The sequence below is a fragment of the Oncorhynchus mykiss genome, chromosome 5 (genome assembly GCF_013265735.2).
Source record: "Oncorhynchus mykiss isolate Arlee chromosome 5, USDA_OmykA_1.1, whole genome shotgun sequence".
Taxonomy (NCBI): domain Eukaryota; kingdom Metazoa; phylum Chordata; class Actinopteri; order Salmoniformes; family Salmonidae; genus Oncorhynchus; species Oncorhynchus mykiss.
The window spans coordinates 3,061,173-3,088,256 of NC_048569.1; the positions used below are offsets into that span (position 1 = coordinate 3,061,173).

A 27,084-nucleotide genomic window follows, 5' to 3' on the forward strand; every position below is an offset into this window, starting at 1 on the left:
TCTATCCTCGACATACAGAGATACAGCATCGACATACAGAGATACAGCATCGACATACAGAGATACTGCATCGACATACAGAGATACAGCTTTGAGATGTAGTTCTTCTGGTGTTGATCACGTGATCATAATTTCTCCTCTTTTTTTCCTCAGATCCCCCCAGTCTGCTCAGCATTTCCTGTCTTGTGCCCAATCACAGCCTAGTATTGTGTTCATGGGTGGAGTCTGTGAAGACCCACCTACCAGCCCTGTACCACACCTCCTATAGGTAAGCTGCAGTAGCGTAGCCAGAAACCCGTTGGTGGGCAAAACTTTTGGTGGGCAGAAATTGAAGCGCTTAAATCCTAATTGAAACAGGATTACACCATTAACACCTGAGTTCACTGACCATTTCTTTACAACGTCAATTGATGTCTTTGTGCATTTCACAAGCGACTCACGGCCTACACAACACACACACACAATAAACTATAGGCTACAGCTCTGAACTAGAACGTCATGCCATGCCGTTGCACAGATCACAACAGCCCTCTGTTTTACTGGATCACAGCCAAGATATCAGTGGAACTAACTGCAGTACACACATAGGCCTATATAGATGTAAACTTAAAAACAAGATTACAAGATTGAATTGAGAATAGTCTGATGTGAATATATTATGAATAGGCAGCCTATATTCATTATCAAATGATGAATGAAGAGACTGATTAACAGGGAGCCAAGCTTATTTTTTTTAACCTAGGACTTTTTCCAAATCTTAAAAAAATTAACTAGGCAAGTCAGTTGAGAACAAATTCTTCTTTACAATGATGGCCTACACCGACCGAACCCAGACGATGCTGGGACAATTGTGTGCCGCCCTATGGGACTCCCAATCATGTCCAGCCGGTTGAGATACAGCCTGGATTCGATCCAGGGTGTCTGTAGTAACGCCGCTAGCACTGAGATGCAGTGCCTTAGACCGCTGAACCAGGGTCTGTAGTGACGCCTCTAGCACTGAGATGCAGTGTCTTAGACCACTGAACCAGGGTCTGAGTGACTCCTCTAGCACTGAGATGCAGTGTCTTAGACCGCTGAACCAGGGTCTGTAGTGACTCCTCTAGCACTGAGAGGAAGTGCCTTAGACCGCTGAACCAGGGTCTGTAGTGACTCCTCTAGCACTGAGATGCACTGTCTTAGACCGCTGAACCAGGGTCTGTAGTGACTCCTCTAGCACTGAGATGCAGTGTCTTAGACCGCTGAACCAGGGTCTGTAGTGACGCCTCTAGCACTGAGATGCAGTGCCTTAGACCACTGCGCCACTCAGGAGCCCGAGTGCTGTGAACAGTATCTTTAAAACATTTTGGGTCAGAGAGTTCTCCAGGAGAATGTCAGGCCATCTGGGAGCTGAAGCCCTGCTGGGTCATGCAGCAAGACAATGATCCAAAACACACAATCAAGTCTACATGAAAATGGCTAAAAAGCAACACATGAGGTTTTGTAATGGCCTTGTCAAAGGCCAAACCTAATCCCAATTGAGATGTTGTGGCAGGACTTGAGACAAGCAGTTTATGCTTGAAACCCCACAAATGTAGCTGAGTTAAATTAGTTTTTCATGCAAGAGTGGGACAAAATTCCTCCACAGCGATGTGAGAGACTGATCAACAACTACAGGAAGTGGTTGGTTGCAGTCATTGCAGCTAAAGGTGGCACGACCAATTATTGAGTGTAATGGGGACATAACTTTTTCACACAGGGGAATTGGGTGTTGCATAACTTTATAATTAAATAAATAAAATATGTTTTAAAAAAAAATATTTGTAAACTCAGGTTCCCTTTATCTAATATTAGGTTTTGGTTGGGTATCTGATAACATTCAGTTTCAAAAATATGCAAAAATAGAGAACATTTTAAATGGGGCAGTTCCATTCAGTCCAGACATTTAAAATTATGTAGACACTCCGAGTTATCAGGTTTATAAAACACATAGTTATCAGATTTATAAAACACTCAGAGTTATCAGGTTTATAAAACACACAGTTATCAGATTTATAAAACACACATTTATCAGGTTTATAAAACACACAGTTATCAGATTTATAAAACACACATTTATCAGGTTTATAAAACACACAGTTATCAGATTTATAAAACACACATTTATCAGGTTTATAAAACACACAGTTATCAGCTTTATAAAACACACAGTTATCAGCTTTATAAAACACACAGTTATCAGGTTCATAAAACACACAGTTATCAGGTTCATAAAACACACAGTTATCAGCTTTATAAAACACACAGTTATCAGCTTTATAAAACACACAGTTATCAGCTTTATAAAACACACAGTTATCAGGTTCATAAAACACTCCGAGTTATCAGGTTTATAAAACACTCCGAGTTATCAGGTTTATAAAACACACAGTTATCAGGTTCATAAAACACTCCGAGTTATCAGGTTTATAAAACACTCCGAGTTATCAGCTTTATAAAACACACAGTTATCAGCTTTATAAAACACACAGTTATCAGGTTCATAAAACACTCCGAGTTATCAGGTTTATAAAACACACAGTTATCAGGTTCATAAAACACTCCGAGTTATCAGGTTTATAAAACACTCCGAGTTATCTGGTTTATAAAACACACAGTTATCAGGTTAATAAAACACTCCGAGTTATCAGGTTTATAAAACACACAGTTATCAGGTTTATAAAACACTCAGTTATCAGGTTTATAAAACACTCAGTTATCAGGTTTATAAAACACACAGTTATCAGGTTTATAAAACACAAAATCTAGCTACTCTGTTATATTCTATAATATATACCTAGCTACTCTGTTATATTCTATACTATTAACCTAGCTACTCTGTAATATTCTATAATATTAACCTAGCTACTCTGTTATATTCTATAATATTAACCTAGCTACTCTGTTATATTCTATAATATAAACTTAGCTCTCTGTTATATTCTATAATACAAACCTAGCTACTCTGTTATATTCTATAATATTAACCTAGCTACTCTGTTATATTCTATAATATAAACCTAGCTAGTCTGTTATATTCTATAATATATACCTAGCTACTCTGTTATATTCTATAATATAAACCTAGCTAGTCTGTTATATTCTATAATATATACCTAGCTACTCTGTTATATTCTATACTATTAACCTAGCTACTCTGTTATATTCTGTAATATTAACCTAGCTACTCTGTTATATTCTATAATATTAATCTAGCTACTCTGTTATATTCTATAATATAAACCTAGCTACTCTGTTATATTCTATAATATAAACCTAGCTACGCTGCATAATAAATTCATAATAAATCCCTTTAATTTATCATTACAAAATAATCGATAATTTTGCTTAGGTAGGTCTTAAAAAACATTACGGAGCAATTTTTATTTCAAATGAACAGAATTCTCTGTTTATAACAAGGTGTTGGTACTCTGTTTATAACAAGGTGTTGGTACTCTGTTTATAACAAGGTGCAGGAACTCTGTTTATAACAAGGTGCAGGAACTCTGTTTATAACAAGTTGCAGGAACTCATCAATGGTTTTAGGTAATATTCGATGAGGTGCAGCAACTCAAGCAGAAGAACATTTGAGACTCATGAAGTATGTATGAAGCGTCTCAGGGTGTTTTCAACCAATTATTGTGAACAAAAGAGCCCCCGAAGCGACCCGAACTGAGAGGTGGTCTGAGCCCCCGAAGCGACCCGAACTGAGAGGTGGTCTGAGCCCCCGAAGCGACCCGAACTGAGAGGTGGTCTGAGCCCCCGAAGCGACCCGAACTGAGAGGTGGTCTGAGCCCCCGAAGCGATCTGAACTGAGAGGTGGTCTGAGCCCCCGAAGCGACCCGAACTGAGAGGTGGTCTGAGCCCCCGAAGCGACCCGAACTGAGAGGTGGTCTGAGCCCCCGAAGCGACCCGAACTGAGAGGTGGTCTGAGCCCCCGAAGCGACCCGAACTGAGAGGTGGTCTGAGCCCCCGAAGCGACCCGAACTGAGAGGTGGTCTGAGCCCCCGAAGCGACCCGAACTGAGAGGTGGTCTGAGCCCCCGAAGCGACCCGAACTGAGAGGTGGTCTGAGCCCCCGAAGCGACCCGAACTGAGAGGACAATGTGAACACAAAACTCCCCAGGTTCACTTATCATTATTCCTGCACCACACACTAGACTACTGACACAACCCCTCACACTAGACTACTGACACAACCCCTCCCACTAGACTACTGACACAACCCCTCACACTAGACTACTGACACAACCCTTCCCACTAGACTACTGACACAACCCCTCACACTAGACTACTGACACAACCCCTCACACTAGACTACTGACACAACACCTCACACTAGACTACTGACACAACCCCTCACACTGGACTACTGACACAACCCCTCACACTGGACTACTGACACAACCCCTCACACTAGACTACTGACACAACCCCTCACACTAGACTACTGACACAGCCCCTCACACTAGACTACTGACACAACCCCTCACACTAGACTACTGACACAACCCCTCACACTAGGCTACTGACACAACCCCTCACACTAGACTACACACTTTATTGCCTCTCATTGGTGCCACAAAAGAGAAGATGATGATGTACACGTTTGCCAATTTTATGATTTTATGATTATGTGCTTCCAACTATGTGGCAACAGTTTAGGGAAGGTTCTGTCCTGTTTTAGCATTACTATGCCCCTGTACACAAAGCGAGGTCCATACAGAAATACATTGTTGAGATCGGTGTGGAAGAACTTCACTGGCCTGCACAGAGCCCTGACCTCAACCCCATCGAACACCTTTTGGATGAATTGGAACGCCGTCTGCGAGCCAGGCCTAATAACCCAACATCAGTGCCTGACCTCACTAATGCTCTCGTGGCTGAATGGAAACAAGTCCCTGCAGCAATGTTCCAACATCTAGTGGAAAGCCTTCCCAGAAGAGTGGAGGCTGTTATAGCAGCAATGTTCTAACATCTAGTGGGAAGCCTTCCCAGAAGAGTGGAGGCTGTTATAGCAGCAATGTTCCAACATCTAGTGGAAAGCCTTCCCAGAAGAGTGGAGGCTGTTATAGCAGCAATGTTCCAACATCTAGTGGAAAGCCTTCCCAGAAGAGTGGAGGCTGTTATAGCAGTAATGTTCCAACATCTAGTGGAAAGCCTTCCCAGAAGAGTGGAGGCTGTTATAGCAGCGATGTTCCAACATCGAGTGGAAAGCCTTCCCAGAAGAGTGGAGGCTGTTATAGCAGTAATGTTCCAACATCTAGTGGAAAGCCTTCCCAGAAGAGTGGAGGCTGTTATAGCAGCGATGTTCCAACATCTAGTGGAAAGCCTTCCCAGAAGATTGGAGGCTGTTGTTGCAGCAATGTTCCAACATCTAGTGGGAAGCCTTCCCAGAAGAGTGGAGGCTGTTATAGCAGCGATGTTCCAACATCTAGTGGAAAGCCTTCCCAGAAGAGTGGAGGCTGTTATAGCAGCAATGTTCTAACATCTAGTGGGAAGCCTTCCCAGAAGAGTGGAGGCTGTTATAGCAGCAATGTTCCAACATCTAGTGGAAAGCCTTCCCAGAAGAGTGGAGGCTGTTATAGCAGCAATGTTCCAACATCTAGTGGAAAGCCTTCCCAGAAGAGTGGAGGCTGTTATAGCAGTAATGTTCCAACATCTAGTGGAAAGCCTTCCCAGAAGAGTGGAGGCTGTTATAGCAGCGATGTTCCAACATCTAGTGGAAAGCCTTCCCAGAAGAGTGGAGGCTGTTATAGCAGTAATGTTCCAACATCTAGTGGAAAGCCTTCCCAGAAGAGTGGAGGCTGTTATAGCAGCGATGTTCCAACATCTAGTGGAAAGCCTTCCCAGAAGATTGGAGGCTGTTGTAGCATCAATGTTCCAACATCTAGTGGGAAGCCTTCCCAGAAGAGTGGAGGCTGTTATAGCAGCAATGTTCCAACATCTAGTGGAAAGCCTTCCCAGAAGAGTGAAGGCTGTTATAGCAGCAATGTTCCAACATCTAGTGGAAAGCCTTCCCAGAAGAGTGGAGGCTGTTATAGCAGCAATGTTCCAACATCTAGTGGAAAGTCTTCCCAGAAGAGTGGAGGCTGTTATAGCAGCGATGTTCCAACATCTAGTGGAAAGCCTTCCCAGAAGAGTGGAGGCTGTTATAGCAGCAATGTTCCTACATCTAGTGGAAAGCCTTCCCAGAAGAGTGGAGGTTGTTATAGCAGCAATGTTCCAACATCTAATGGAAAGCCTTCCCAGAAGAATGGAGGCTGTTATAGCAGCAATGTTCCAACATCTAATGGAAAGCCTTCCCAGAAGAGTGGAGGCTGTTATAGCAGCAATGTTCCAACATCTAATGGAAAGCCTTCCCAGAAGAATGGAGGCTGTTATAGCAGCACTGTTCCAACATCTAATGGAAAGCCTTCCCAGAAGAGTGGAGGCTGTTATAGCAGCAATGTTCCAACATCTAGTGGAAAACCTTCCCAGAAGAGTGGAGGCTGTTATAACAGCAAAGGGGGGCCAACTCAAGATTAATGTCCATGATTTTAGAATGAGATGTTGAGACGAGCAGATGTCCACAAACTCCTGGTAATGTAGTGTATTCTGTTACCAATCACATGTACATGTGTATAGTATCTTCTGATTATAATTACAATGTCTCAAATTTAAACTAAATGCATTTGAATAGCTTTCAATAGCAGTAGGCATGTCTAGCTGTCCAATAATGCATTCTGATGGAATGGCTTGTCCTGCACTTTGTAACAGTAGGCATGTCTAGCTGTCCAATAATGCATTCTGATGGAATGGCTTGTCCTGCACTTTGTAACAGTAGGCATGTCTAGCTGTCCAATAATGCATTCTGATGGAATGGCTTGTCCTGCACTTTGTAAAATCCTAGAGTGCATTGTGGGAATTTTGGAAAAAAATCTTGGTTCCTTTCTAAACATAGCTATGTAAATGCAAAGAGGACTTGGTTCACCAAATAGGTGAAGTAAACTGGCAAAAGAGTTGAGTCCTAATTCAAAGGCAGTGTGAACGCAAAGAGAACTGAGTTCTGCCCCCCCCCCCCCCCCCCCCCCAGAATTAACTTTAAAGAGAACTGAGATGGGTTATTTTAAAGAGGACAATATGTGAAAACACCCTCAGAGTAGGATCATGTCTTCCTTTCAGATCATAGTAACATTGACATGGGGGAGCTTATTCTAGATCAGCACTCATACATTGAGACGCAGGCTCAGTTTGACAGGGAGCTTGATACTTACAGACTCAGTTTGACAAGGAGCTTGATACTTACAGACTCAGTTTGACAGGGAGCTTGATACTTACAGACTCAGTTTGACAGGGAGCTTGATACTTACAGACTCAGTTTGACAGGGAGCTTGATACTTACAGACTCAGTTTGACAGGGAGCTTGATACTTACAGACTCAGTTTGACAGGGAGCTTGATACGTACAGACTCAGTTTGACAGGGAGCTTGATACTTACAGACTCAGTTTGACAGGGAGCTTGATACTTACAGACTCAGTTTGACAGGGAGCTTGATACGTACAGACTCAGTTTGACAGGGAGCTTGATACCTACAGACTTAGTTTGACAGGGAGCTTGATACTTACAGGCTCAGTTTGACAGGGAGCTTGATACTTACAGACTCAGTTTGACAGGGAGCTTGATACTTACAGACTCAGTTTGACAGGGAGCTTGATACGTACAGACTCAGTTTGACAGGGAGCTTGATACTTACAGACTCAGTTTGACAGGGAGCTTGATACTTACAGACTCAGTTTGACAGGGAGCTTGATACTTACAGACTCAGTTTGACAGGGAGCTTGATACTTACAGACTCAGTTTGACAGGGAGCTTGATACGTACAGACTCAGTTTGACAGGGAGCTTGATACTTACAGACTCAGTTTGACAGGGAGCTTGATACTTACAGACTCAGTTTGACAGGGAGCTTGATACGTACAGACTCAGTTTGACAGGGAGCTTGATACTTACAGACTCAGTTTGACAGGGAGCTTGATACGTACAGACTCAGTTTGACAGGGAGCTTGATACTTACAGACTCAGTTTGACAGGGAGCTTGATACGTACAGACTCAGTTTGACAGGGAGCTTGATACTTACAGACTCAGTTTGACAGGGAGCTTGATACTTACAGACTCAGTTTGACAGGGAGCTTGATACGTACAGACTCAGTTTGACAGGGAGCTTGATACGTACAGACTCAGTTTGACAGGGAGCTTGATACTTACAGACTCAGTTTGACAGGGAGCTTGATACGTACAGACTCAGTTTGACAGGGAGCTTGATACGTACAGACTCAGTTTGACAGGGAGCTTGATACGTACAGACTCAGTTTGACAGGGAGCTTGATACTTACAGACTCAGTTTGACAGGGAGCTTGATACGTACAGACTCAGTTTGACAGGGAGCTTGATACTTACAGACTCAGTTTGACAGGGAGCTTGATACGTACAGACTCAGTTTGACAGGGAGCTTGATACGTACAGACTCAGTTTGACAGGGAGCTTGATACTTACAGACTCAGTTTGACAGGGAGCTTGATACGTACAGACTCAGTTTGACAGGGAGCTTGATACTTACAGACTCAGTTTGACAGGGAGCTTGATACGTACAGACTCAGTTTGACAGGGAGCTTGATACTTACAGACTCAGTTTGACAGGGAGCTTGATACTTACAGACTCAGTTTGACAGGGAGCTTGATACGTACAGACTCAGTTTGACAGGGAGCTTGATACTTACAGACTCAGTTTGACAGGGAGCTTGATACGTACAGACTCAGTTTGACAGGGAGCTTGATACTTACAGACTCAGTTTGACAGGGAGCTTGATACGTACAGACTCAGTTTGACAGGGAGCTTGATACTTACAGACTCAGTTTGACAGGGAGCTTGATACTTACAGACTCAGTTTGACAGGGAGCTTGATACGTACAGACTCAGTTTGACAGGGAGCTTGATACGTACAGACTCAGTTTGACAGGGAGCTTGATACTTACAGACTCAGTTTGACAGGGAGCTTGATACGTACAGACTCAGTTTGACAGGGAGCTTGATACTTACAGACTCAGTTTGACAGGGAGCTTGATACGTACAGACTCAGTTTGACAGGGAGCTTGATACTTACAGACTCAGTTTGACAGGGAGCTTGATACTTACAGACTCAGTTTGACAGGGAGCTTGATACGTACAGACTCAGTTTGACAGGGAGCTTGATACGTACAGACTCAGTTTGACAGGGAGCTTGATACTTACAGACTCAGTTTGACAGGGAGCTTGATACGTACAGACTCAGTTTGACAGGGAGCTTGATACGTACAGACTCAGTTTGACAGGGAGCTTAATACTTACAGACTCAGTTTGACAGGGAGCTTGATACGTACAGACTCAGTTTGACAGGGAGCTTGATACGTACAGACTCAGTTTGACAGGGAGCTTGATACTTACAGACTCAGTTTGACAGGGAGCTTGATACGTACAGACTCAGTTTGACAGGGAGCTTGATACGTACAGACTCAGTTTGACAGGGAGCTTGATACGTACAGACTCAGTTTGACAGGGAGCTTGATACGTACAGACTCAGTTTGACAGGGAGCTTGATACTTACAGACTCAGTTTGACAGGGAGCTTGATACGTACAGACTCAGTTTGACAGGGAGCTTGATACGTACAGACTCAGTTTGACAGGGAGCTTGATACTTACAGACTCAGTTTGACAGGGAGCTTGATACGTACAGACTCAGTTTGACAGGGAGCTTGATACGTACAGACTCAGTTTGACAGGGAGCTTGATACTTACAGACTCAGTTTGACAGGGAGCTTGATACGTACAGACTCAGTTTGACAGGGAGCTTGATACGTACAGACTCAGTTTGACAGGGAGCTTGATACTTACAGACTCAGTTTGACAGGGAGCTTGATACTTACAGACTCAGTTTGACAGGGAGCTTGATACTTACAGACTCAGTTTGACAGGGAGCTTGATACTTACAGACTCAGTTTGACAGGGAGCTTGATACGTACAGACTCAGTTTGACAGGGAGCTTGATACGTACAGACTCAGTTTGACAGGGAGCTTGATACGTACAGACTCAGTTTGACAGGGAGCTTGATACGTACAGACTCAGTTTGACAGGGAGCTTGATACTTACAGACTCAGTTTGAAAGGGAGCTTGATACTTACAGACTCAGTTTGACAGGGAGCTTGATACTTACAGACTCAGTTTGACAGGGAGCTTGATACTTACAGACTCAGTTTGAAAGGGAGCTTGATACTTACAGACTCAGTTTGAAAGGGAGCTTGATACTTACAGACTCAGTTTGACAGGGAGCTTGATACGTACAGACTCAGTTTGACAGGGAGCTTGATACGTACAGACTCAGTTTGACAGGGAGCTTGATACTTACAGACTCAGTTTGACAGGGAGCTTGATACTTACAGACTCAGTTTGAAAGGGAGCTTGATACTTACAGACTCAGTTTGAAAGGGAGCTTGATACGTACAGACTCAGTTTGACAGGGAGCTTGATACGTACAGACTCAGTTTGACAGGGAGCTTGATACGTACAGACTCAGTTTGACAGGGAGCTTGATACGTACAGACTCAGTTTGACAGGGAGCTTGATACTTACAGACTCAGTTTGACAGGGAGCTTGATACGTACAGACTCAGTTTGACAGGGAGCTTGATACTTACAGACTCAGTTTGACAGGGAGCTTGATACGTACAGACTCAGTTTGACAGGGAGCTTGATACGTACAGACTCAGTTTGACAGGGAGCTTGATACTTACAGACTCAGTTTGACAGGGAGCTTGATACGTACAGACTCAGTTTGACAGGAGCGGAAATTATGTTGTTATTAATTGATCTCTCTCCTTCCCAGCAGCACCACAAGTGAATAACCACCTCTCTCCCTGTCCTTCCTCCTCTCCTGTCCTCTACCCCCCTCTAGGGGTGTCTCCTTCCCAGCAGCACCACAAGTGAATGACCACCTCTCTCCCTGTCCTTCCTCCTGTCCTGTCCTCTACCCCCCTCTAGGGGTGTCTCCTTCCCAGCAGCACCACAAGTGAATAACCACCTCTCTCCCTGTCCTTCCTCCTCTCCTGTCCTCTACCCCCCTCTAGGGGTGTCTCCTTCCCAGCAGCACCACAAGTGAATGACCACCTCTCTCCCTGTCCTTCCTCCTGTCCTGTCCTCTACCCCCCTCTAGGGGTGTCTCCTTCCCAGCAGCACCACAAGTGAATGACCACCTCTCTCCCTGTCCTTCCTCCTTTCTTGTCCTCTACCCCCCTCTAGGGGTGTCTCCTTCCTCCTGTCCTGTCCTCTACCCCCCTCTAGGGGTGTCTCCTTCCCAGCAGCACCACAAGTGAATGACCACCTCTCTCCCTGTCCTTCCTCCTGTCCTGTCCTCTACCCCCCTCTAGGGGTGTCTCCTTCCCAGCAGCACCACAAGTGAATAACCACCTCTCTCCCTTTCCTTCCTCCTTTCTTGTCCTCTACCCCCCTCTAGGGGTGTCTCCTTCCTCCTCTCCTGTCCTCTACCCCCCTCTAGGGGTGTCTCCTTCCCAGCAGCACCACAAGTGAATAACCACCTCTCTCCCTTTCCTTCCTCCTGTTCTGTCCTCTACCCCCCTCTAGGGGTGTCTCCTTCCTCCTCTCCTGTCCTCTACCCCCCTCTAGGGGTGTCTCCTTCCTCATCTCCTGTCCTCTACCCCCCTCTAGGGGTGTCCCCTTCCCAGCAGCACCACAAGTGAATAACCACCTCTCTCCCTCCTCTCCTTCTTCCTGTCCTCTACCCCCCTGTCCTCTACCCCCCTCTAGGGGTGTCTCCTTCCTCCTGTCCTCTACCCCCCTCTAGGGGTGTCTCCTTCCTCCTGTCCTCTACCCCCCTCTAGGGGTGTCTCCTTCCCAGCAGCACCACAAGTGAATAACCACCTCTCTCCCTCCTCTCCTTCCTCCTGTCCTCTTCCCCCCTCCAGGGGTAATAAGAGCCAGGTGAGGATGTGTGTGGTGTCGTCCCCTCCCCAGAAGCAGTGCATCATCACAGACCCTGCCATGTGGCAGCTCTACCACTACATCAACATCACCGAGACCAACCCTCTGGGGTCACAGACCACCATCATTCAGGTCAAGTTCCACAAGCTCTGTAGGTCACCTTCATATTTCCCGCTGTGTGTCTGTGTCTATCCTACCCACTAATTACATTATATTAGTCATCTGGACAGTGTGTCTGTAGGTCACCTTCACATTTCCCGCTGTGTCTCTGTAGGTCAACCTCTCTGTAGGTCAACCTCTCTGTAGGTCAACCGCTCATCTGGACAGTGTTTTTGTAGGTCAACCTCTCTGTAGGTCAACCTCTGTGTAGGTCAACCTCTGTGTAGGTCAACCTCTCTGTAGGTCAACCTCTCTGTAGGTCAAACTCTCTGTAGGTCAACCTCTGTAGGTCAACCTTTCTGTAGGTCAACCTCTCTGTAGGTCAACCTCTGTAGGTCAACCTCTGTAGGTCAACCTCTCTGTAGGTCAACCTCTCTGTAGGTCAACCTCTCTGTAGGTCAACCTCTCATCTGGACAGTGTGTCTGTAGGTCAACCTCTGATCTCTTTCTGTGTTGGTCTTACTGCGTCTGTCTGTCTTACCCTAACGTTATTTAATAACCTTGTCATTTTGTGTCTTCAGTCATCACAAGTGTTAGTTATTGAGTCTTAACTGCCTTCTGTCTGTGTGTATCTTTAATAGTGTGTTCCTCACCCCTCCCTCTCTCACTCTCTCGCTCTCTCTCTCCCTCTCTCTCTCCCTCCCTCTCTCTCTCCCCCCCCCCCCTCTCTCTCTCTCTCTCTCTCTCTCTCTCTCTCTCTCTCTCCTCTCTCTCCCCCCTCTCTCTCTCACCCCCCCTCTCTCTCTCTCTCTCTCTCTCTCTCTCTCCCCCCTCCCTCCCTCTCACCCCCCCCTCCCTCTCTCTCTCTCTCTCTCTCTCTCTCCCCCCTCTCACCCCTCTCTCTCTCTCTCTCTCTCCCCTCCCTCTCTCTCACCCCCTCTCTCTCTCTCTCTCTCTCTCTCTCTCTCTCCCCCCTCCCTCCCTCTCACCCCACCCCTCTCTCTCTCTCTCTCTCTCTCTCTCTCTCTCTCTCTCTCTCTCTCTCTCTCTCTCTCTCCCCTCCCTCTCTCTCACCCCCCCCCCTCTCTCTCTCTCTCTCTCTCTCTCTCTCCCCCCTCTCTCTATCTCTCTCCCCCCTCCCTCCCTCTCACCCCCCCTCCCTCTCACCCCCCTCACCTCTCCCTCTCTCTCACCCCCCCTCTCACTCCCACCGCTCCCCCCGCTCACTCTCACCCCCCATTACCCCCCCCCCCTCTCTCTGTGTGTCTACAGTGCAGCCAGACCCCCCAGAGGCAGTAACAGCAGTGGGGATGGTAGGATATCCCATGAGGCTCCAGGTGTCCTGGACGAACCCTGCCTCCTGGCTCCACGACGCTGTGCCCTTCCCCCTCCACTTCCAGCTCCGCTACCGTCCTGTAGGATCCAGCATCTGGTCTACCGTCAGTTCCTCTAGTCATCACCTCTCCCCTCCCTACCGTCCTGTAGGATCCAGCATCTGGTCTACCGTCAGTTCCTCTAGTCATCACCTCTCCCCTCCCTACCGTCCTGTAGGATCCAGCATCTGGTCTACCGTCAGTTCCTCTAGTCATCACCTCTCCCCTCCCTACCATCCTGTAGGATCCAGCATCTGGTCTACCGTCAGTTCCTCTAGTCATCACCTCTCCCCTCCCTACCATCCTGTAGGATCCAGCATCTGGTCTACCGTCAGCTCCTCTAGTCATCACCTCTCCCCTCCCTACCATCCTGTAGGATCCAGCATCTGGTCTACCATCAGTTCCTCTATTTAACATCTCTCCCCTCCCTACTGTCCTGTAGGATCCAGCATCTGGTCTACCGTCAGTTCCTCTAGTCATCACCTCTCCCCTCCCTACCATCCTGTAGGATCCAGCATCTGGTCTACCGTCAGTTCCTCTAGTCATCACCTCTCCCCTCCCTACCATCCTGTAGGATCCAGCATCTGGTCTGGTTCCTCTAGTCATCATACTGAATATTATATTATGGCAGTCAGTTATCCTACTAATTATATTAGTCAGTTCCTATACTATCCTACCCACTAATTATATTAGTCAGTTCCTATGCTATCCTACCCACTAATTATATTAGTCAGATCCTATAATATCCTACCCAGTAATTATATTATATTAGTCAGTTCCTATACTATCCTACCCACTAATTATATTAGTCAGATCCTACACTATCCTACCCACTAATTATATTATATTAGTAAGTTCCTATACTATCCTACCCACTAATTATATTATATTAGTCGGTTCCTATACTATCCTACCCACTAATTATATTAGTCAGTTCCTATGCTATCCTACCCACAAATTATATTATATTAGTCAGATCCTATACTATCCTACCCACTAATTATATTAGTCAGATCCTATGCTATCCTACCCACTAATTATATTATATTAGTCAGTTCCTATACTATCCTACCCACAAATTATATTATATTAGTCAGATCCTATACTATCCTACCCACTAATTATATTAGTCAGATCCTATACTATCCTACCCACTAATTATATTATATTAGTAAGTTCCTATACTATCCTACCCACTAATTATATTATATTAGTCGGTTCCTATACTATCCTACCCACTAATTATATTAGTCAGTTCCTATGCTATCCTACCCACTAATTATATTAGTCAGATCCTATACTATCCTACCCACTAATTATATTATATTAGTCAGATCCTATACTATCCTACCCACTAATTATATTAGTCAGATCCTATACTATCCTACCCACTAATTATATTAGTCAGATCCTATACTATCCTACCCTCTAATTATATTATATTAGTCAGTTCCTATACTATCCTACCCACTAATTATATTATATTAGTCAGATCCTATACTATCCTACCCACTAATTATATTAGTCAGTTCCTATACTATCCTACCCACTAATTATATTAGTCAGATCCTATACTATCCTACCCACTAATTATATTATATTAGTCAGATCCTATACTATCCTACCCACTAATTATATTTGTCAGATCCTATACTATCCTACCCACTAATTATATTATATTAGTCAGATCCTATACTATCCTACCCTCTAATTATATTATATTAGTCAGATCCTATACTATCCTACCCACTAATTATATTATATTAGTCAGTTCCTATACTATCCTACCCACTAATTATATTAGTCAGATCCTATACTATCCTACCCACTAATTATATTAGTCAGATCCTATACTATCCTACCCACTAATTATATTATATTAGTCAGATCCTATACTATCCTACCCACTAATTATATTAGTCAAATACTATACTAGCCTACCCACTAATTATATTATATTAGTCAGATCCTATACTATCCTACCCACTAATTATATTAGTCAGATCCTATACTATCCTACCCACTAATTATATTAGTCAGATCCTATAATATCCTACCCAGTAATTATATTATATTAGTCAGTTCCTATACTATCCTACCCACTAATTATATTAGTCAGATCCTACACTATCCTACCCACTAATTATATTATATTAGTAAGTTCCTATACTATCCTACCCACTAATTATATTATATTAGTCGGTTCCTATACTATCCTACCCACTAATTATATTAGTCAGTTCCTATGCTATCCTAGCCACAAATTATATTATATTAGTCAGATCCTATACTATCCTACCCACTAATTATATTAGTCGGATCCTATACTATCCTACCCACTAATTATATTAGTAAGTTCCTATACTATCCTACCCACAAATTATATTATATTAGTCAGATCCTATACTATCCTACCCACTAATTATATTAGTCGGATCCTATACTATCCTACCCACTAATTATATTATATTAGTCAGTTCCTATACTATCCTACCCACTAATTATATTAGTCAGTTCCTATACTATCCTACCCACTAATTATATTATATTAGTCAGATCCTATACTATCCTACCCACTAATTATATTAGTCAGTTCCTATACTATCCTACCCACTAATTATATTATATTAATCAGATCCTATACTATCCTACCCACTAATTATATTAGTCAGATCCTATACTATCCTACCCACTAATTATATTAGTCAGATCCTATACTATCCTACCCACTAATTATATTAGTCAGATCCTATACTATCCTACCCACTAATTATATTATATTAGTCAGATCCTATACTATCCTACCCACTAATTATATTATATTAGTCAGTTCCTATACTATCCTACCCACTAATTATATTAGTCAGTTCCTATACTATCCTACCCACTAATTATATTATATTAGTCAGATCCTATACTATCCTACCCACTAATTATATTAGTCAGATCCTATACTATCCTACCCACTAATTATATTATATTAGTCAGATCCTATACTATCCTACCCACTAATTATATTATATTAGTCAGATCCTATACTATCCTACCCACTAATTATATTTGTCAGATCCTATACTATCCTACCCACTAATTATATTATATTAGTCAGATCCTATACTATCCTACCCTCTAATTATATTATATTAGTCAGATCCTATACTATCCTAGCCACTAATTATATTATATTAGTCAGTTCCTATACTATCCTAGCCACTAATTATATTAGTCAGATCCTATACTATCCTACCCACTAATTATATTATATTAGTCAGTTCATATACTATCCTACCCACTAATTATATTAGTCAGATCCTATACTATCCTACCCACTAATTATATTATATTAGTCTGTTCCTATACTATCCTACCCACTAATTATATTAGTCAGATCCTATACTATCCTACCCACTAATTATATTATATTAGTCAGTTCCTATACTATCCTACCCACTAATTATATTATATTAGTCAGATCCTATACTATCCTACCCACTAATTATATTATATTAGTCAGATCCTATACTATCCTACCCACTAATTATATTAGTCAGATCCTATACTATCCTACCCACTAATTATATTATATTAGTCAGTTCCTATACTATCCTACCCACTAATTATATTATATTAGTCAGATCCTATACTATCCTACCCACTAATTATATTAGTCAGATCCTATACTATCCTAGCCACTAATTATATTATATTAGTCAGTTCCTATACTATCCTAGCCACTAATTATATTAGTCAGATCCTATACTATCCTACCCACTAATTATATTATATTAGTCAGTTCATATACTATCCTACCCACTAATTATATTAGTCAGATCCTATACTATCCTACCCACTAATTATATTATATTAGTCTGTTCCTATACTATCCTACCCACTAATTATATTAGTCAGATCCTATACTATCCTACCCACTAATTATATTATATTAGTCAGTTCCTATACTATCCTACCCACTAATTATATTATATTAGTCAGATCCTATACTATCCTACCCACTAATTATATTATATTAGTCAGATCCTATACTATCCTACCCACTAATTATATTAGTCAGATCCTATACTATCCTACCCACTAATTATATTATATTAGTCAGTTCCTATACTATCCTACCCACTAATTATATTATATTAGTCAGATCCTATACTATCCTACCCACTAATTATATTATATTAGTCAGATCCTATACTATCCTACCCACTAATTATATTAGTCAGATCCTATACTATCCTACCCACTAATTATATTATATTAGTCAGTTCCTATACTATCCTACCCACTAATTATATTATATTAGTCAGTTCATATACTATCCTACCCACTAATTATATTAGTCAGATCCTATACTATCCTAGCCACTAATTATATTATATTAGTCAGTTCCTATACTATCCTAGCCACTAATTATATTAGTCAGATCCTATACTATCCTACCCACTAATTATATTATATTAGTCAGTTCATATACTATCCTACCCACTAATTATATTAGTCAGATCCTATACTATCCTACCCACTAATTATATTATATTAGTCTGTTCCTATACTATCCTACCCACTAATTATATTAGTCAGATCCTATACTATCCTACCCACTAATTATATTATATTAGTCAGTTCCTATACTATCCTACCCACTAATTATATTATATTAGTCAGATCCTATACTATCCTACCCACTAATTATATTATATTAGTCAGATCCTATACTATCCTACCCACTAATTATATTAGTCAGATCCTATACTATCCTACCCACTAATTATATTATATTAGTCAGTTCCTATACTATCCTACCCACTAATTATATTATATTAGTCAGATCCTATACTATCCTACCCACTAATTATATTATATTAGTCAGATCCTATACTATCCTACCCACTAATTATATTAGTCAGATCCTATACTATCCTACCCACTAATTATATTATATTAGTCAGTTCCTATACTATCCTACCCACTAATTATATTATATTAGTCAGTTCATATACTATCCTACCCACTAATTATATTAGTCAGATCCTATACTATCCTACCCACTAATTATATTATATTAGTCAGTTCATATACTATCCTACCCACTAATTATATTAGTCAGATCCTATACTATCCTACCCACTAATTATATTATATTAGTCTGTTCCTATACTATCCTACCCACTAATTATATTAGTCAGATCCTATACTATCCTACCCACTAATTATATTATATTAGTCAGTTCCTATACTATCCTACCCACTAATTATATTAGTCAGATCCTATACTATCCTACCCACTAATTATATTATATTAGTCAGATCCTATACTATCCTACCCACTAATTATATTTGTCAGATCCTATACTATCCTACCCACTAATTATATTATATTAGTCAGATCCTATACTATCCTACCCTCTAATTATATTATATTAGTCAGATCCTATACTATCCTACCCACTAATTATATTATAGTAGTCAGTTCCTATACTATCCTACCCACTAATTATATTAGTCAGATCCTATACTATCCTACCCACTAATTATATTATATTAGTCAGATCCTATACTATCCTACCCACTAATTATATTAGTCAGATCCTATACTAGCCTACCCACTAATTATATTATATTAGTCAGATCCTATACTATCCTACCCACTAATTATATTAGTCAGATCCTATACTATCCTAGCCACTAATTATATTATATTAGTCAGTTCCTATACTATCCTAGCCACTAATTATATTAGTCAGATCCTATACTATCCTACCCACTAATTATATTATATTAGTCAGTTCCTATACTATCCTACCCACTAATTATATTATATTAGTCAGATCCTATACTATCCTACCCACTAATTATATTATATTAGTCAGATCCTATACTATCCTACCCACTAATTATATTAGTCAGATCCTATACTATCCTACCCACTAATTATATTATATTAGTCAGTTCCTATACTATCCTACCCACTAATTATATTATATTAGTCAGATCCTATACTATCCTACCCACTAATTATATTATATTAGTCAGTTCCTATACTATCCTACCCACTAATTATATTATATTAGTCAGATCCTATACTATCCTACCCACTAATTATATTAGTCAGATCCTATACTATCCTACCCACTAATTATATTAGTCAGTTCCTATGCTATCCTACCCACAAATTATATTATATTAGTCAGTTCCTATACTATCCTACCCACTAATTATATTATATTAGTCAGATCCTATACTATCCTACCCACTAATTATATTAGTCAGATCCTATACTATCCTACCCACTAATTATATTAGTCAGATCCTATACTATCCTACCCACTAATTATATTAGTCAGATCCTATACTATCCTACCCACTAATTATATTATATTAATCAGATCCTATACTATCCTACCCACTAATTATATTATATTAGTCAGATCCTATACTATCCTACCCACTAATTATATTAGTCAGATCCTATACTATCCTACCCACTAATTATATTATATTAGTCTGTTCCTATACTATCCTACCCACTAATTATATTAGTCAGATCCTATACTATCCTACCCACTAATTATATTATATTAGTCAGATCCTATACTATCCTACCCACTAATTATATTAGTCAGATCCTATACTAGCCTACCCACTAATTATATCAGTCAGATCCTATACTATCCTACCCACTAATTATATTATATTAGTCAGTTCCTATACTATCCTACCCACTAATTATATTAGTCAGATCCTATACTATCCTACCCACTAATTATATTATTTTAGTCAGTTCCTATACTATCCTAGCCACTAATTATATTAGTCAGTTCCTATACTATCCTACCCACTAATTATATTATATTAGTCAGATCCTATACTATCCTACCCACTAATTATATTATATTAGTAAGATCCTATACTATCCTACCCACTAATTATATTATATTAGTCAGATCCTATACTATCCTACCCACTAATTATATTATATTAGTCAGTTCCTATACTATCCTACCCACTAATTATATTAGTCAGATCCTATACTATCCTACCCACTAATTATATTATATTAGTCAGTTCCTATACTATCCTACCCACTAATTATATTATATTAGTCAGTTCCTATACTATCCTACCCACTAATTATATTATATTAGTCAGATCCTATACTATCCTACCCACTAATTATATTAGTCAGTTCCTATACTATCCTACCCACTAATTATATTATATTAGTCAGATCCTATACTATCCTACCCACTAATTATATTAGTCAGATCCTATACTATCCTACCCACTAATTATATTATATTAGTCAGATCCTATAATATCCTACCCACTAATTATATTATTTTAATCAGATCCTATACTATCCTACCCACTAATTATATTAGTCAGATCCTATACTATCCTACCCACTAATTATATTATATTAGTCAGATCCTATACTATCCTACCCACTAATTATATTATTTTAATCAGATCCTATACTATCCTACCCACTAATTATATTAGTCAGATCCTATACTATCCTACCCACTAATTATATTATTAGTCAGTTCCTATACTATCCTACCCACTAATTATATTAGTCAGATCCTATACTATCCTACCCACTAATTATATTAGTCAGATCCTATACTATCCTACCCACTAATTATATTATTAGTCAGTTCCTATACTATCCTACCCACTAATTATATTAGTCAGATCCTATACTATCCTACCCACTAATTATATTATATTAGTCAGATCCTATACTATCCTACCCACTAATTATACTATATTAGTCAGACCCTATACTATCCTACCCACTAATTATATTAGTCAGATCCTACACTATCCTACCCACTAATTATATTATATTAGTCAGATCCTATAATATCCTACCCAGTAATTATATTATATTAGTCAGTTCCTATACTATCCTACCCACTAATTATATTAGTCAGATCCTATACTATCCTACCCACTAATTATATTATATTAGTCAGATCCTATACTATCCTACCCACTAATTATATTAGTCAGATCCTATACTATCCTACCCACTAATTATATTATATTAGTCAGATCCTATACTATCCTACCCACTAATTATATTATATTAGTCAGTTCCTATACTATCCTACCCACTAATTATATTAGTCAGATCCTATACTATCCTACCCACTAATTCTATTATATTATTCAGATCCTATACTATCCTACCCACTAATTATATTATATTAGTAAGATCCTATACTATCCTACCCACTAATTATATTAGTCAGATCCTATACTATCCTAGCCACTAATTATATTATATTAGTCAGTTCCTATACTATCCTAGCCACTAATTATATTAGTCAGATCCTATACTATCCTACCCACTAATTATATTATATTAGTCAGTTCATATACTATCCTACCCACTAATTATATTAGTCAGATCCTATACTATCCTACCCACTAATTATATTATATTAGTCTGTTCCTATACTATCCTACCCACTAATTATATTAGTCAGATCCTATACTATCCTACCCACTAATTATATTATATTAGTCAGTTCCTATACTATCCTACCCACTAATTATATTATATTAGTCAGATCCTATACTATCCTACCCACTAATTATATTATATTAGTCAGATCCTATACTATCCTACCCACTAATTATATTAGTCAGATCCTATACTATCCTACCCACTAATTATATTATATTAGTCAGTTCCTATACTATCCTACCCACTAATTATATTATATTAGTCAGATCCTATACTATCCTACCCACTAATTATATTATATTAGTCAGTTCCTATACTATCCTACCCACTAATTATATTATATTAGTCAAATCCTATACTATCCTACCCACTAATTATATTATATTAGTCAGATCCTATACTATCCTACCCACTAATTATACTATATTAGTCAGACCCTATACTATCCTACCCACTAATTATATTAGTCAGATCCTATACTATCCTACCCACTAATTATATTATATTAGTCAGTTCCTATACTATCCTAGCCACTAATTATATTAGTCAGATCCTACACTATCCTACCCACTAATTATATTATATTAGTCAGATCCTATAATATCCTACCCAGTAATTATATTATATTAGTCAGTTCCTATACTATCCTACCCACTAATTATATTAGTCAGATCCTATACTATCCTACCCACTAATTATATTATATTAGTCAGATCCTATACTATCCTACCCACTAATTATATTAGTCAGATCCTATACTATCCTACCCACTAATTATATTATATTAGTCAGTTCCTATACTATCCTACCCACTAATTATATTATATTAGTCAGTTCCTATACTATCCTACCCACTAATTATATTATATTAGTCAGATCCTATACTATCCTACCCACTAATTATATTAGTCAGTTCCTATACTATCCTACCCACTAATTATATTATATTAGTCAGATCCTATACTATCCTACCCACTAATTATATTAGTCAGATCCTATACTATCCTACCCACTAATTATATTATATTAGTCAGATCCTATACTATCCTACCCACTAATTATATTATTTTAATCAGATCCTATACTATCCTACCCACTAATTATATTAGTCAGATCCTATACTATCCTACCCACTAATTATATTATTAGTCAGTTCCTATACTATCCTACCCACTAATTATATTAGTCAAATCCTATACTATCCTACCCACTAATTATATTATATTAGTCAGATCCTATACTATCCTACCCACTAATTATACTATATTAGTCAGACCCTATACTATCCTACCCACTAATTATATTAGTCAGATCCTATACTATCCTACCCACTAATTATATTATATTAGTCAGTTCCTATACTATCCTAGCCACTAATTATATTAGTCAGATCCTACACTATCCTACCCACTAATTATATTATATTAGTCAGATCCTATAATATCCTACCCAGTAATTATATTATATTAGTCAGTTCCTATACTATCCTACCCACTAATTATATTAGTCAGATCCTATACTATCCTACCCACTAATTATATTAGTCAGATCCTATACTATCCTACCCACTAATTATATTATATTAGTCAGTTCCTATACTATCCTACCCACTAATTATATTATATTAGTCAGATCCTATACTATCCTACCCACTAATTATATTATATTAGTCAGTTCCTATACTATCCTACCCACTAATTATATTATATTAGTCAAATCCTATACTATCCTACCCACTAATTATATTATATTAGTCAGATCCTATACTATCCTACCCACTAATTATACTATATTAGTCAGACCCTATACTATCCTACCCACTAATTATATTAGTCAGATCCTATACTATCCTACCCACTAATTATATTATATTAGTCAGTTCCTATACTATCCTAGCCACTAATTATATTAGTCAGATCCTACACTATCCTACCCACTAATTATATTATATTAGTCAGATCCTATAATATCCTACCCAGTAATTATATTATATTAGTCAGTTCCTATACTATCCTACCCACTAATTATATTAGTCAGATCCTATACTATCCTACCCACTAATTATATTATATTAGTCAGATCCTATACTATCCTACCCACTAATTATATTAGTCAGATCCTATACTATCCTACCCACTAATTATATTATATTAGTCAGTTCCTATACTATCCTACCCACTAATTATATTATATTAGTCAGTTCCTATACTATCCTACCCACTAATTATATTATATTAGTCAGATCCTATACTATCCTACCCACTAATTATATTAGTCAGTTCCTATACTATCCTACCCACTAATTATATTATATTAGTCAGATCCTATACTATCCTACCCACTAATTATATTAGTCAGATCCTATACTATCCTACCCACTAATTATATTATATTAGTCAGTTCCTATACTATCCTACCCACTAATTATATTATTTTAATCAGATCCTATACTATCCTACCCACTAATTATATTAGTCAGATCCTATACTATCCTACCCACTAATTATATTATTAGTCAGTTCCTATACTATCCTACCCACTAATTATATTAGTCAAATCCTATACTATCCTACCCACTAATTATATTATATTAGTCAGATCCTATACTATCCTACCCACTAATTATACTATATTAGTCAGACCCTATACTATCCTACCCACTAATTATATTAGTCAGATCCTATACTATCCTACCCACTAATTATATTATATTAGTCAGTTCCTATACTATCCTAGCCACTAATTATATTAGTCAGATCCTACACTATCCTACCCACTAATTATATTATATTAGTCAGATCCTATAATATCCTACCCAGTAATTATATTATATTAGTCAGTTCCTATACTATCCTACCCACTAATTATATTAGTCAGATCCTATACTATCCTACCCACTAATTATATTATATTAGTCAGATCCTATACTATCCTACCCACTAATTATATTAGTCAGATCCTATACTATCCTACCCACTAATTATATTATATTAGTCAGATCCTATACTATCCTACCCACTAATTATATTATATTAGTCAGTTCCTATACTATCCTACCCACTAATTATATTAGTCAGATCCTATACTATCCTACCCACTAATTCTATTATATTATTCAGATCCTATACTATCCTACCCACTAATTATATTATATTAGTAAGATCCTATACTATCCTACCCACTAATTATATTAGTCAGATCCTATACTTGCCTACACACTAATTATATTATATTAGTCAGATCCTATACTATCCTACCCACTAATTATATTAGTCAGATCCTATACTATCCTACCCACTAATTATATTAGTCAGATCCTATACTATCCTAGCCACTAATTATATTATATTAGTCAGTTCCTATACTATCCTAGCCACTAATTATATTAGTCAGATCCTATACTATCCTACCCACTAATTATATTATATTAGTCAGTTCATATACTATCCTACCCACTAATTATATTAGTCAGATCCTATACTATCCTACCCACTAATTATATTATATTAGTCTGTTCCTATACTATCCTACCCACTAATTATATTAGTCAGATCCTATACTATCCTACCCACTAATTATATTATATTAGTCAGTTCCTATACTATCCTACCCACTAATTATATTATATTAGTCAGATCCTATACTATCCTACCCACTAATTATATTATATTAGTCAGATCCTATACTATCCTACCCACTAATTATATTAGTCAGATCCTATACTATCCTACCCACTAATTATATTATATTAGTCAGTTCCTATACTATCCTACCCACTAATTATATTATATTAGTCAGATCCTATACTATCCTACCCACTAATTATATTATATTAGTCAGTTCCTATACTATCCTACCCACTAATTATATTATATTAGTCAAATCCTATACTATCCTACCCACTAATTATATTATATTAGTCAGATCCTATACTATCCTACCCACTAATTATACTATATTAGTCAGACCCTATACTATCCTACCCACTAATTATATTAGTCAGATCCTATACTATCCTACCCACTAATTATATTATATTAGTCAGTTCCTATACTATCCTAGCCACTAATTATATTAGTCAGATCCTACACTATCCTACCCACTAATTATATTATATTAGTCAGATCCTATAATATCCTACCCAGTAATTATATTATATTAGTCAGTTCCTATACTATCCTACCCACTAATTATATTAGTCAGATCCTATACTATCCTACCCACTAATTATATTATATTAGTCAGATCCTATACTATCCTACCCACTAATTATATTATATTAGTCAGATCCTATACTATCCTACCCACTAATTATATTATATTAGTCAGTTCCTATACTATCCTACCCACTAATTATATTAGTCAGATCCTATACTATCCTACCCACTAATTCTATTATATTATTCAGATCCTATACTATCCTACCCACTAATTATATTATATTAGTAAGATCCTATACTATCCTACCCACTAATTATATTAGTCAGATCCTATACTTGCCTATCCACTAATTATATTATATTAGTCAGATCCTATACTATCCTACCCACTAATTATATTAGTCAGATCCTATACTATCCTACCCACTAATTATATTAGTCAGATCCTATACTATCCTAGCCACTAATTATATTATATTAGTCAGTTCCTATACTATCCTAGCCACTAATTATATTAGTCAGATCCTATACTATCCTACCCACTAATTATATTATATTAGTCAGTTCATATACTATCCTACCCACTAATTATATTAGTCAGATCCTATACTATCCTACCCACTAATTATATTATATTAGTCTGTTCCTATACTATCCTACCCACTAATTATATTAGTCAGATCCTATACTATCCTACCCACTAATTATATTATATTAGTCAGTTCCTATACTATCCTACCCACTAATTATATTATATTAGTCAGATCCTATACTATCCTACCCACTAATTATATTATATTAGTCAGATCCTATACTATCCTACCCACTAATTATATTAGTCAGATCCTATACTATCCTACCCACTAATTATATTATATTAGTCAGTTCCTATACTATCCTACCCACTAATTATATTATATTAGTCAGATCCTATA

At 38.5% G+C, this 27,084-nt stretch overlaps 1 protein-coding gene across 8 annotated transcripts in view; it reads left to right on the forward strand.

The window, feature by feature from the left end:
* Positions 1-27,084, forward strand: part of LOC110524930 (interleukin-11 receptor subunit alpha) — a 74,391-nt gene that overhangs the window by 28,324 nt on the left and 18,983 nt on the right. For 7 of the 8 annotated variants that reach the window (XR_005051623.1, XR_005051624.1, XR_005051625.1 and 4 more), the window contains 3 exons: positions 154-268; positions 12,011-12,177; positions 13,398-13,696. Coding sequence is in view for 5 of the 8 variants with exons in the window: in XM_036976607.1 (XP_036832502.1) it covers positions 154-268; positions 12,011-12,177; positions 13,398-13,696 (581 nt within the window). In the remaining 3 variants the exon portion in view is untranslated. The remainder of the gene's footprint in view (positions 1-153; positions 269-12,010; positions 12,178-13,397; positions 13,697-27,084) is intronic. The other variant, XM_036976611.1, reaches the window with a different exon arrangement.